Genomic DNA, 14799 nt, shown 5'->3' with positions numbered 1-14799 from the left:
TATTATTTATGTGGTCTGGCAATCAGTCCAAGACCCACAGCTATTTCCAGAAACCCAATGTCCATTGAAACACACACGCGCCGCAAATTCACACGCCTGAGAGGCAAGGCGAGTCAAGTGTTTGCCTTTAAAATGACTCAATCACGTCATAAAACAATCCGCTAATTGTTTCGGCTTTGATAAACGGCCAGTTTCCCGTCGTGGCAGCGGTCAGACGCTCATGCGAAATGGCCGACAGGCGACGCAACGAGCGAGCCGAACACTAATCAGCATGCCAAGATGAGATTAAGTAAGACTTCTACACATTGATCCTGTAGGACTGTGGAAGAGACCCTTTGAAAGCTTGACTTCTTCCAGGTGGGAATACACGTGAGACAATAAACTCTAGGTATTGAGACTCAAGAGTGTGCGAGTGCATGTATGTGTGTGGGTGAGAGAGAGAGAGAGAGAGAGAGAGAGAGAGAGAGAGAGAGATCAGAGCAAACTGGGATCTCTGTGCTTGTTTGTGCTCCAGTCAATTCGGCTGTCTCGATCAAAAGATGATCAAAAAGATTGCTGAATATCATCATCCCACCGTCTGACCAGAGCTTCGGCAGAATCAAAGCTCGCTCCCCGTAGCCATGCTTGTGTGTTTCATCACCGCCGTCAAGCTCATTTGACTGAGAACGACTCGACGGAGCAGGAAGGGGGGGGGGTGCGGACTAAATCCGTGATGCTATCCGATCGCACCCGGGATCCCGGCGCCGCGTACGACAGGGAATAAATGCAGCTCGGTGTTCACATTTCACCTCCGTCCCCCTTCAGTATTTCAAGTGGCGTCTCGCCGCGGGTAAACACGAATGGGGGGGGGGGGGGGGGGGGGGGGGGGCACGAGAGGAAGAGCGGCGCATCGACTGGGGCACGCGGCGTACGCCTGACTGTGGATGCATGTTAAAAGATAAACTAGAGGCACATCTATATGCTGACGAAAGCACCCCGCGTATTTCACACCGCATCACTTCTCATTCCGTTCTCCATCTCGCACTGATCATTACTAGTCATACTTCAGAAGAAGTTTGTTTTTATCATGAGGGTCTGAAAGTTTAAAGGAAAACTTGGTCACTTCTTGGACAACTAAAAGAAAAAAAAAAAAATATATATATATATATATAAATATATATATGTGGAAGTGTGGAAATTACACCAATCATCCGTAATTTTAAGAGCACCTGCTTAACAACTTGATGTGCTGTGTATTTTGATGTAACCAGCATCGCGCTCTGCTGCAGGAGCTCGTCTGAAGATTGCACCAAGCCGGCCAGCCTTCCCTTCCCACATGTATCAGTGAGCCTTGGCCGCAAATGACTCTGTCACTGACTCACCACTTTCTCCTACCTCGGATGACTTTTGATGGATGCTGAAACCGAGAAAGCCCCACCAGAGCTGCAGTTTTTGGAGATATTCTCACCGTCACAATTTCATCCTTGTCAAGCTCGCTCAGATCTTTACACTTTCCCATTTTCTTCTGCTTCTAACACACCAACTTTTGGACAAAAAGTGTGCACTTCATGCCCAATATATTCCACAACCTAATGACAAGACTGTGTAATTGGTCTTAATATTATGGCTGATTGATGCCTTCATCACACCATGTGCTTGTTGTCTAAATGTGTTTAAAATGTTCACTATTGTTTTCTCTTGATTTGATTAGTGTGTTTTATTATGTCTAACACATTAAAGCTGGTGAAGCTCAGACAGGCTACAGTTTCCTACAGTCTTTCATGACGCTGTCGGGAGGACTCGGATCGTAAAGGATCGATACGCTCTTCCTCCTCCAGTGAAGACGAGTTTAACAGAATAACAGAACTCCTCTTTGCCGGAGACAAAAGCTTAACACCAATGCTGAAAGTCAGAGGAGAGACAGCAGGTCTATTACTGCTTCCACGGATGGAAAAAGTTAAGAGAAACCACCACTGTGACTTATTTAAACACAGCAATTAATTAATAATGCCAGTGGTGGAGTTTAACTTACAACCACTCTGTGATGTGCTTTTTACCACAACTCCTTTCTGACTTTTGAAATCTCACCCGGAGGTATATTTTAGAGCTGTTTCGGAGTTTTATTGCGTAATACCGTCTTTGTCTTCGGGAGTCTACATGTTTTTCCAGTTGTAATGATGACTCAGGGTTGCATACAGTCCCGCTATATCTGGGTCTGCCCATTAGCGACGGAAGGAGATTAGGTTCCATTCGTACAATAACGTTTCAAGTGAAAATGCTTTATCAACAACTGATCCAGATAGGAAGTGAAGGAGAGAAAATCTTTTTTTTTTTTTAATAAAACCTCCTCTATTGAAGGATCTCATTGGACTTCATCAAACGTTACCAACAAGCTGGACGTCAGAGGCAGTGAACCCGAGTTAAAGGAACTGGTAATTGTAATTCCATTATGAAACACTGACATCTCTACGCTGTAACAATGCATAGCCCAATAAAAAAGTGCTCCTACTCACAGTTGATCGCTAAAAAAGTGTTGCTGAGGCATCCCATTTAAAAGAATATTCTAATTTCTATATTTTTTGGGAGTAGGACCGCGTCACAGTATTTATGCCCTCCTATTTAATCATTTCTTCATCTTTCTGCTTTGCCACAGCATTCAGCCTGTTAAACCTAGTGCTTTAGAGTTTGGATTTAAATGGTTGTTCTTTAGATAAAACAAGCTGCAGAAGGGCAGCGGTTCAGTTTAAAAACACACGTTGCACTGCGGCGACTTGTCACCTCGCATTTAGCAAATTGAGGTCTTTCCCATATATTGAACAAAACACCGCCGTTCTAATTTTGCTGTCGGGTGCACTTGGGTTTAGTTTGTGCAGGCTCAGAGGCTAAATTACTATTCGCAGCCGGACTGTCAATGAAACCAAAAAGCCTTGTAAACAGCTGCCAATGAAGGCGGCATCCAGGGAAATGCCGCGACACCTTTATCTCCTGGAACTGGTTCCCCGGGTAAAAAGCAACACGGCGCGGGGCAGACAGCGCAAAACAAAGAAACGACACGAGAAGTGAAGATTAAAAACATGATTAAGGGCTTCCCACTTCCACCCTGCACTTGGTTTAACCTGCTGTTGAGCAAACATCCTCTCCGAGTGCCTTTCACCGCGGCTTTGATTTACAGGCAGGTAGAAACGCGGCGAGATTTTAAAACGTCGCACTCCAATGCTTTTTTTTCTTTTTTCCGGGGCCTCACTTCCCTGTTTTCCACTGAAAGCGAGGAAGTGTAAAACCTTAATGATGGATGACACGTTGATGGCAAACAGAAAAACAGCTCGGCCCGGTGACGGGTCCCGTCGGTGTTTGCCTACAAAGTCCCGTGGCTGTAAATAAAACAGAGGGCGGCAGCTTCGTTAGAGGGGGGGGGGGGGGGGGGGGGTAAAAACAAACTCGGGGATGTGGGTGCAAGCAAAGCAGCTGATAGAAAACAATACACCCAAACAAAGCAGGCAGCAATCAGCCCAAGGAAAGGATTCAAATAAAATGGCTCCAATGGAAAGAGAGGAAGAAGGAGGCATTAAAAAAAAAACCAAAAAAAACAAACTTGATGTATGCAGATAAAACTCAGTTCAAGCACACTACGTTCTCAAAATCTGCATCAAGACGTCAACAGCAAATAAAGTGAGTGAGCACACTTTAATTGGTTGCTTGGGAACTCTGAAGTGTCAAGTTTTCAAGTTTTTGGTACACGAGTGCTGAGTTGATCTAAAACAAACCTGCGTAGGGAGAAAAAAACAAAAAACCCTGGGACATCAGTGTCATCGCGGCGTCTCCGGCTGTGATGCGTTTGAAGGTTTCCCTTTCATCCTGCAGACATTTTGCAGCTTAAACACGAGCGGCTGTGATCAGGAAGGTGTGACAATAGAAACTCAGATGAGCTGCCATTTCTGCGGATTGGATTGACACGTTTAGAAATCCTGCTCATGTTTTTTTTTTTATGCTTTAATATAATGTTTTGAGTGTCAGACGTCTTAGAAGGGATCTGTAACTAATACCTCAAGGTGATTCCAGGGGGGGGAAATAAAGGTTAGAAACATCTGGGTTGACAAAAATGGGATTTTGCGTTTCATATCCCATCCAGAAAATGGAAGAACTTTTATAGACTTGAGTTGCAGTTTCGTGATTCACATCGAAGCTTGAAACCAAAAAAAAACAAAACAAAAGGAGAAGTTTGACATCTGCACGAGATCAAAAGATGAGAACCAAACTCCAGTCGGACACCTGATTTGATGTATATTCTGCTCGGAGCTGCAATAAATTCAATCAGCTAAGAGCGAACCAATAACTTAAAAGCATCAAAGCAGAGCAGAATGTCCTCCATCCTGCAGATCAGTCGGGATCTGTTGCACAGACGAAATGCTTCTGGACCTCCGTCACCTCTTTTTGTTCATGCTGACTTTACATTTCAACGATGAGAGGGAGATTAGCCTTAGTGTTTAGGTAGATCTCAGTTTTCACACAATAAAGTCGAGAAGTCCAAACGGAGAATACGGGCATATTAACATTGTGTCCGCCGTTTCCATGGAAACGGACATCATTTTCAAAATGTTGCCGCATCAACGACGCATCAACATAAACGATGTGTTTTTACTTGAAATGTTCTTCAACGGGGTCTAAATGTCCCTTTGACCTACTGAACCAGAATTCCCAGAGTAAGGCCACACAGGCACATTAAGAACATGCAAACTCTACAAAGTGAAGCCGGTTCAGGCCTGATGGGAACATTGAATGATATGAGATCATCAGCGAAGCGTCTCGCCGGGTTCAGCCGCTCGTATATAAACTATCCGCCATGTTTGGTTTCAGTCACTATTTGACATCAAGCGTCAATCTTTTCGTTTTAGCTTCCAACGAAAATCAATTTAAACGGCAGAAATGACTCATTTTCAGACGCGATTGTTTCGTTTGAAGGTTTTGCCCTCCTTTGGGCCAAAGTGACGTGACTTGATGATATTTAGTGACGTGAGGCGAGCTTCGTGACCGATGAGGCACTGACGCCGTTACAATCCATCCATCTTCTTTTGTGCTTCACTGCACGACACTAATATTTACCCATTTGTTTCTCGACGAATACTATGACATTAAATATCCATAAACATAATTTCTTGCCTTTCTGCCTTTTGCTGAGCTAATCACATTAACAGCTGCGATGGACCCGCTTCACTGCAACACGCCGGTGATCATGTGGAATTATTCAGGTTCAAATGTTGAAATTCATCTTAGCCCAATATTTCTATGAGGTGGTATTTTTGGCAGTTGTTTTTTTTTTTTTTTAATCAATCTCTTTTACTCACAATTTGTTGAATCTTCTAACAGCGACTCCAACATCAGAAAAAAAAGCAGATTATTTTTTCATGTATATTTTACCTGCCATAGATACAAAAACTGCTTCAGTTCATTCTTGAACCAGAAGGGAAAAGGACAATAAGTCATTTCCAATCTAGAAAAATCCCTGCAGACAGTAATTTACTCATAAACATGCTGGCTTTTTAAAAACTCTGATGTTAATAGGTTATGATGGATGATAATATGTTCCTTTATGAATAACCCATTTGGTATTTCTAATTAAATTCGATTGCTTGCTGATAGATGTTTAATGAGAGCGAGTCAACTCTGACATAAAAGACAAGTATTGCATACAGAATCAATGATATCAGTCTAGTTTAAAGTTAATCCCTTGTCTGACTTGGAGCTGGATCTAAAGCGGCAGTCATCTTTTGCACTTATGGTTACACTTGCCGGTTCTTTTCAAGCTGAGCCATTCAGCTTAAAGAGTGAAAGAAATAACACTTATGAGTGAACGATGGCGTGATTTCAAGTACTAATCAAATCGACTGATTTCCCGAGGCACTGGGAGGAATTTTTTTTAAAGGTCTTCTTGGAATAAAAAGAAGTTTAGTATGGACAGAAATAGAGTACTACGGTTCATTATTTCCGATGGGCAGTTCATTTCGGCAGCGCAGCGAGGGGAAAGTTGGGTATCCAGGCAACCGGCCATCTGTTTTCTCCCACCACTCAAACTCATATCGGTCTGGTTCATTTTCTTTTTCTTTTTTTTTACAGTGAACCGTGTTCTCTGTAATGTTTGGCTATCATGATGGAGTGACGGGGAGCATCGCGGCCGGCCGGCAGCTTCCTGCTCAGAGCAGTGTGCTAATAGAACCCCTGAGACCCACTGCTGGCAACTGGATGATGGACTCTAAGAAGAACCGCGGGAGGGGAGAAAATGTGTTGATTGGATGGATGGGAAAAAGAAAAAAACTGAAAAAATTGAGGGAGGAGATGGGCGAATGATCGTCTGCACACTGTGTGGCCATGTGTGTCCAGCAAAAAAAGAGGGGGGGGGGGTCTGAGCTGAGGAGACGGTGATACGCTCCCTGCTGGGGCTGACTCAGCCAATCCAGGCTAATCACACCACGCAGAGATAAACAAGGGCACCGGGAAAAAAAATTAAAAAATCGGAGCCCGGCAGGAGTCGGAGCGCCGCCGTGCTGCCAGGGTGGCGGCCCGACTACAGCCTGTTCGTAATGGAGAGGAAACCGAGCCGAGTCCAAGCGTGGGTTTAGATTTCTGCCCGTAGAAGAGCAGTGAAGATGACAGACAGAACCTGGACTTTTTGATCTTCTTTTTTTTTTTAAAGTTTGGCTTCGAAGTAAATAACGTCCATCTGCTTGGCTCACTGCTGGGAACTCCCCCGTCTGCCCTTCCTCCAGGTTCAGACGTGCGCCGGACGTTCAATGAGCTTCAAAGTGGAAGCACTCCAGCAGCCCCCCCCCCACCCCCCACTCTTTCTAAGCCCTTAGTACATGCACTCACCATCAGAATAATGTAAAGCTGACCCCATTTTACAGGACGTCTAGCTTTCTAAGCAATCAATAACAAACCCTTTCTCATGTAAACTATTCCTAAAGCCAGTCAGAAATGGAGGCTTGAGCATCTTTCACTTTGTTCAGGAAAGCAAAACATGTGGTTCAAGAAGAAGTGCTTGACACGGACCTGAAAAAAAATAACGACAGAGAAGCATTCAGTTATTTAGTGCTAAACCTTGAGGACAGCAAATTATACTATATAAAAGAACACCGAATAAATCTAACCTGATCCGCATTAAACAGAAAATTGAAAGGGTTTTGGATTTATTTTTTCTTTCCTTCTTTTTAAGGCATTTAGTTTTGTTTTGTAGAGGGTTATGTGACCGTTACGTTTATCCTGAAATGATAAGACGAGATGACAACCCTCGCCTTACATATCATCAAACCGTGAACTCAATTTTCTACAGTTTCATTTGATTTCAACTCTCAAGACGTGGAAATTTCCCCGAAGCCATTTAATCAGGGAGACACTCAATCATCTCTCTGGTAATTATGGCTAAATTAAATAACGTCAGCCAAAAAATAAAAAAAAAGGATGACAGGGGAAATGAAGATTCAACTGTTGAATTCTTCCCATAATGACAAAATCAGTTTGCAATCACATATTTTGTTCCAGTTTTTCTTTTTTCAGACAAAAAAAAATGATTCATGTTGAAAAAGTTTAAATTATTAAATGACAAAACAGTTGAGTGAGAAGAAAGAGGACGAGTACCTGTATGATAGTCATCATGTTTTCTGTTCTTTTCTTTTGTCTCACCAAAACAAAAGACATCAAATAAGTCCAAATGAACATTCTAATAGATTGATTTGTTTTTTAATTTACACCTGGGTCGGACACTGTTTGCTTCACACCAAACACAATTTTTTTTTGGGGGGGGGGGGGGGGATTGAGTGAATCTTTCTGTATCCATAGTAATAAACGCCAGCCGTTGAAGGAGTGCAAGAGGGTTTCTCTTTGAAAGTCCATGTGAATAAAAAGTCTAAATTTAATTTTATAAAAAGAAACTGACTCACCTGAAACAATTGTTATGGTCCTACGTCTTTTTTCTTCATCTGAAGTGAAGATGAAGCTGTTAGGTTTGCCTATTAATTACATGCTGATTACTTTCACAATATTTGACAGCATTTATTGTAAACAAGCTTCACTTTTCACTCAAAAACATCCTCCCTTCTGTTTTCAACCCAGTGCCACCAAAACGAAGGAGAGATGAACTTATATATTTATGTTAGATTCATATCGTATGGTTTCTAATCTAGACAATCACATTTATCTCCATGGTTGAGTTTTTTTTTTTTTTTCTCCATTGCTCAATGTTTCCGAGACTCAGCTATCAAGCACATGAGCAACAGCTTGTCTCACCGACTTCTCAGAAAATAAATGTGGATGGCACACATTTGGATCGAAATCTACACGGGATAGTAGCTGTTGCCGGGAGCAGGCAGGATGTGTCCGGAAAACCAACACCGAACAGCAAATTGTGCTCGTGGAACCACCCAAACCCCGGGTCCAATTGACATCGTTTACCCAGAGACGCTGTGGTCCCGCCCAGTTTGAGAAGACAGTCCAGCTTTTCAGCAAAGATATCCTTCCAATTAACTTGGGTAAAGACTGAGTAGAAGTCACGGGAATATGTTAACGCTGCATACACAATGCGAAGAGGCAAAATGATAACCTCTAGGAGCACTGCAAGGTGTGTTCTCCACCATCACCGAAATATGCAATTATTTGTTGAATCAACGTGGAAAATACACGATGAATTCAAATAAGCTTTAATGGGTTTTTTTTCCTTCCTTGGACAAATCAATCATTTATGATTAAAACTTCTGTTATTGGGAAATTAGTTTTCAGGAACATCCAATATAGAGAGATTACAATACTTCCACCAAGCAGGCAAAAGAGGAAAGCATTTTCATATACTTTGTTTGAGCTACACTAACATTTGGAAGATTTTACAACGTTCAGGTCGTGACAAGGAACTAACGAGTTGTGAAAAATCTTCAAATATCACATCGAGTCCAGTTACTTCTGCGGTATGTTGACGTACTGATAATTAGGTAAAAACGTAAAATACAAAGTCAGATCTTAGAATCCAACCAGATTTAATGAGGTTTTGAAAAAAAATGCAATCTGATATCACAATAACATTACTACAAATTGACAGATTTTTGCAATATAATAAGTATGTTTCTATTAAAAAGTACAATTTCAGTCAGACGCTCTTGTTTTCAGACTCCAAATATAAAACCTTCAAAACTTTTTTTTTCCGGTGAAGCTCATTACAAGTGAGGAGCTTGTAAGAAGGACAAAAGTAGGTCTGCGAGCGCCGAGTACCATTACACCAAAGGACAGTCTGACTCATGTGTGGATAAATCTGAAGTGTCACATTTGCATGCGTCCCCCAAAAGGAAGCAGCTGCAATCCACTCACATGGAGGGCAGAGGGGAGAGTCACTCGAGGTAGCCAAATATCACCGTCAAATAATCCGTCATAACAACTTCATGAGCACAAACATTGTTAAAGTTTCAATCACTTTTCGGGACTTTTTGTCCCCCCCCCCCCCCCCCACCTGCATAGGAATGCAGAGAAGAAAAGAGCATCCAGTAATTATCTATTTCTGAAAGGGAAACAGGGCGACGCCTGTCTTTCCGGCAGTCACCTGGCAACGGTCGTCTCATTACTCAAACCACATATTGAAAATGAGGCCTCGGGAGTTTCACTTGAGGGAGCACAGGATGAGATAAGAAGAGGAGGGTTTTTTTTTTTTATTATTGTTTTTTTTTTTTTTATTCCCCCGGGGAGCCTGCATGAGTAAAAGCAGAAGGATTGAAAGGGCGTGTAGAGATTTGAGTAGCATGAGTGGGGGGGGGGGGCACCGTTATCTCTCTCGACCGGTTAGCGTGGCGGCGCCGGGCTCACCTGTGTCGCCCCACACTGGCAGGTACTCGTCCTGCTGGATGTCGAGCATGATCTCCAGGCCGTTTCCGGTGCCGCCCTTCATGGTGGTGCGGAGCGTCTTGCCCTCCTCGGCGGCGTTAAACATGTAGCACTTCCCGTACCTGGTGAACACCTGGGGGACGAGACGGAGACGGCAGTGAGCGATGGATCAGTAACCCTCTTCTGAGGAACATTGAGTGCATGTCAGGGGCTTTAAATAGGAAATTAAGGCAATTTTTTTGTGGCATGTTAATGAGACATAATGGAGTTTTATGTTATGCGACCAGGATTTATGAGCTTCATGTTCCTCTCGCTGAGCAGTCAATCAGTCTTTCCTGTTCTTATTACACTCACAGAGAGGACACTGTTGCATGCATGTTGATGTATTATTCACTATGGAAGTAAATAAAGCTCTGAAGTGCTGCCATTCGTTATGTGGAAGGACGTGCACGTGTTCTTCCACTGACCTCTGTTTGCACAGGTGCTCACACAAGGCAAATCAAGAACGAGAAAGAGAAAAGTGTGACATATATGAAGAGCGTTGATTGGACGTGGAAGTCAAGGAACGGCCAGGTGTCGCAGTGATTAGCGCTCTATGTGGGTTTTCTCAACACAGTCCTACAACATTACTGCTCCATAATCCTAAGTTAGGTGAAGCAGTATAGAAGATGGACAGATGGATGATTTGGGACACATTGATGACCGGAGTGCTGATTGTAAATGATGGTGATCACAAAGTCAGAGGGTTACAGTCCTGCCATTTTAACACATTTAGTGTAACAGTAAGCTCCACTGATTTTCCAATCTAATGTGTATATTTGCTTTCCTTAAAGCGACAGTAAGTAGGATTTTGGTAATGCTTCTCTTGTGCTCCAGGTGGCAGCAGTGAGACAATAGTGACGTTTAAATCTGTTTTGTCAATTTGATTGACTTCTGTCCAATTCAAGTGAAACACTGAAAGCATTCAAAACGGAGCTGCTGTTTCTTTTATCTGTTTAAAATCAGTCATGATGTGAATCAACCAGCCGTGCTTTACCAGCAGATGTTGTCATCAAATCATAGTCTCTATTTAAATATCAGATATTAGGCATGATGAATCGATTTATTGTGTCTGCATTTCCATTTCCATTTTTGTTTTTTATTTTATTTCATCACCGGCATGTCACACATTTGTAACAAGAACTGCCAAAAAGCCATAGAGGAAATTCAGTCATTGCACAATCTTTGACAATTTAACAACCGTTAAATCAAAATATATCGAGACGCTTCAGTCATAAGAGGGCTGATTATGGCCGACAACATTTTCTCAGCTGCTTTACTTTTTAAAAGAATGAAATGTTTCAACATTGACATGCACACACAGACACACAGACACGCACACACACACACACACACACACACACACACACACACACACACACACACACACACACACACACACACACACACACACACACACACACACACACACACACACACACACACACACACACACACACACCTGTGTAGATATTGATGTACATATTCATGAGGGGAAAAGCCCTGCTGGGCTGGGAAGCATTGCAAAGATCATAACATCCAAACCAGACATAATTTAGAGGCAACTGGTAGCCCAGGGGCCACCTTGGCCTCCAATCCTTATTCTCTGTGGCATTCTTCACAAAAATAAATCAATTCTAACAAATAAATTGTTGGTTTCACACATGACGAGAGCAGAATAGTAATTTTACCGTAACCAGTAATCAGGTTTATAATTACACTGTAATTAATGTATTAAGAGCTTCATTTTAAAGTAAGAATATTAAATAAGATGCCTGCTTCATAAATTCCACTCAGGGAAAACTCATGACATAAGTAGCTATAATCCTCATAAATCTTCATGATGGAAGTCAGAATTATGAACATTTTTCTCGCCCTTACAATGATCAGTGTTGCTCGTCCCGGGTGGAAACGCTGCGGTAGAATATGAAGACAGATTGACATCTTGTCTGTCAGTGGGTGGGGACTCAGCCACCAGGGAGCCATTTAGTTATTTCAGCGTCGTTTTTGGGGAGCTGTCACTTTCTACTTTTTTCATTTTTTTTTTTTGCTTTTTTAATCGATCAAATCCAAATTTTAAATTTTTTTTTGCTTGAGGCTTCATATCTCACACACACACACACACACACACACACACACACACACACACACACACACACACACACACACACACACACACACACACACACACACACACACACACACACACACACACACACACACACACACACACACACACACACACACACACAGAGCGGACCCTGACAGCTCCAGGTGTTATTATTAAGTGTGTCTCGGTGAAGGACGGGTTTGGAAATAACTGCAGGCTGCCACAGGGGCACTTTATTTGATCCTCACATTATCCCCTCTCCTTTCTACAAGACAATTTCCCCCAACTCTTATTCTAAGCACCAACTGTCGAGCCCAAAGAAGCGCGCGACAAGTCCAAAACCTGGGGCAAGTTTCTACGTCGCTGCAAAAAAACAGAGAGCGGCCCGTCCTGGACGTCAACAAATATAGCCAAATTAATGTTTTTACATTCATGTGTGTAACTACACAACGTCACACTCCAAACAGAGGTACTGTATGCTGACAACAGTTTATTTTCTTCCCTCTGTACCGAGGCATCACCAAGAGACACCAAATGGCTCGGAGGCAGTCATGAATAATAGATACGGTTCAAATTGTGGCATGCGTCTTATTTGTGTGTGTGTGTGTGTGTGTGTGTGTGTGTGTGTGTGTGTGTGTGTGTGTGTGTGTGTGTGTGAGTGTGTGTGCAACATGACCAAACATGTAAATGTGACTGCAGTTGTGGGATCGCCACACATGAATAGTAATCGCCATAACCACCACACGGCTCAATGACTGATTATGAGAAAGTGACTGACAGAAACAGTTTAATGATTCCATGCTAACGATGCACTGTGCACTCCGGCGTGTGGATACGAAATTCAACATCCGTGTGAAACTCTGATGACACCTAATGATTTCCAGTCATAACAGATGGGGTGAACATGTGATATCTGTCTCACTGTGTTAACCGTGGTTGTGTATGAATAATTACTTTGCTATAAAGAGACAAGCAACACATCAGTCATACGGGGAGAGTTCGCTTTTGTAAAGCTGGTCACGTTCTTCCGCTCGAGGGGCTAATATCCGACCTGGCCTGCACTGTAACTTTCCTCATCACAGATAGCCCTCATTATAATCCAAAACAATTCAGCAGCACCCAAAGGTGGGAGCCGGCGAAATCATTATGAAGTCAAAAATAATCAAGCCCTCTCTAAAACACTTAACAGGTAAAAGACGGGGGCATTATAACCTACATGAAGGTCGCAGTTATTGTGAGGATGTTTTATTAGAGCGTATTAGTGAGAGCCAGGTCCACTTAATACGCGGCCACCTGAGTGCAGCGCCTGTTATTTTATGTAAATGAGAGCACATGCATTTTAATGAGAGGTGTAAATGAATGCAGAAAGCGTTTGCACTAATGTCCCCTAACTCGGCTTCTTCCAGCTATGATCTGCCCGTGAGAAAAAAAGGCGCGGATGCGCTTCTCCTCCGCCTACAAAGGAAAACAAACGGACGACTCTTCAAAGATCACTGCGAGCAGAGCTGGTGGCCGACGCTAACAACGCTCCCCGAACACGTTCTGCGGCCACAAGCAAAACGAAGGCGCGCTCTGCACATCACAGCGTCGCCTCGTGAGTATCTCACATCCTTTTAGTGTTTGCAAGCTGCCTGCTCCACTTAGCTAACTACTTTTCACACAACGTGGGTGGAATCAAAATAATGAGACCCCCCCCACACACACACACACACACACACACACCACCACCACCACCACCACCACCTACCCAATATCGGCGGCAATGCAAAGACATGTCATCATGTGTACTTATTCAGACGGAATCCTGACAGTTTATGAAAAACCCATTTGATCTCTCCGACCAATAATAACCTGGAAAGACATATGGACATCATCAGAATGATATACACCAACCGGTTGCAACATTCGCCCTTCCCTATAATACAATGTGAAGCTTAAATTGTACAAATTGTACAAAAATGATGTGCGAAGTCTCTCCTTGCCTGCAGACCCCGAGGTCTGATTGTCTAGTATTGTTTGACTCCCTCGTATTCCTACACCTAAAACGTTTTTTCCGCAAATAAAGCATCAATTCTAAGGCCTGATATATAATAGACACCATGATAAAGAGACAATCAGAGTTAATCACTTCGCCTCTAAGTGGTCCTAATGTTTTGGCTGGCCCGAGCCAGTACCGCATCTGATCTGCAGCAACATGAAGTCAGAACTTTGAAACTCTGACACGTTTTCCTCTGAAGGTGTTGCCATCAAGCCGAACAATACCACAGAGCATGAAATAACTTGATCCCAGCTTCATTTCAGTCGAGGTCTGCCGGGGGTAATTAAATGCAAATTCAGTGGATGTGGTGCCATAACAACTATAACAGATATGGCTAACTCTGCAACTATGCAGCAATTCCAAATCTACCAACGGTGCGGAAAAATGGAGAACGTTTCATTTCGAAGTGGTGCCCCACATGATTTTGGCCCAATGGGGGTTTGAATTGTGCTGTTCTTTATGTTGATAGGACCAAGGAAGCGTGCTTGTGATAATTATGAGCAATGTGAGGGCTAATTGAAATGAAGAGGCATTTGAGTTAGCGAAAGCCACAATTTAAGCCTTTTGCTTGGAAAAAAAAAAAATCTTACTCCACTCTACAATAGGGAACAGTGGGGCGGTGCCTAGGGTGGGGGTGGGGGGGGTCCAGGCTACTTAACTGCGGTCTGGTATCCTCCCCCGACTTTGCACCGCCCACAATTTTAACCACACCTAGTCACGCAGGGTCTTGAGGGGGTAAGCCACTTTCGGGGTTCTGCCGCTTGGCAAATGGGGCTCCCCC

General features: G+C 43.1%; 1 protein-coding gene across 1 annotated transcript in view; it reads right to left on the bottom strand.

The window, feature by feature from the left end:
• The window catches only part of asic2 (acid-sensing (proton-gated) ion channel 2), a 450674-nt gene that overhangs the window by 32680 nt on the left and 403195 nt on the right, over positions 1-14799 (bottom strand). The window contains exon 3 of the mRNA XM_080488572.1: positions 9814-9964. Within this exon, the coding sequence (XP_080344698.1) occupies positions 9814-9964 (151 nt within the window). The remainder of the gene's footprint in view (positions 1-9813; positions 9965-14799) is intronic.

This window comes from Lipophrys pholis, assembly GCF_963383615.2.
Source record: "Lipophrys pholis genome assembly, chromosome: 19".
NCBI classification, from domain to species: Eukaryota; Metazoa; Chordata; class Actinopteri; order Blenniiformes; family Blenniidae; genus Lipophrys; species Lipophrys pholis.
This window is presented reverse-complemented; position numbering and strand designations above follow the sequence as displayed.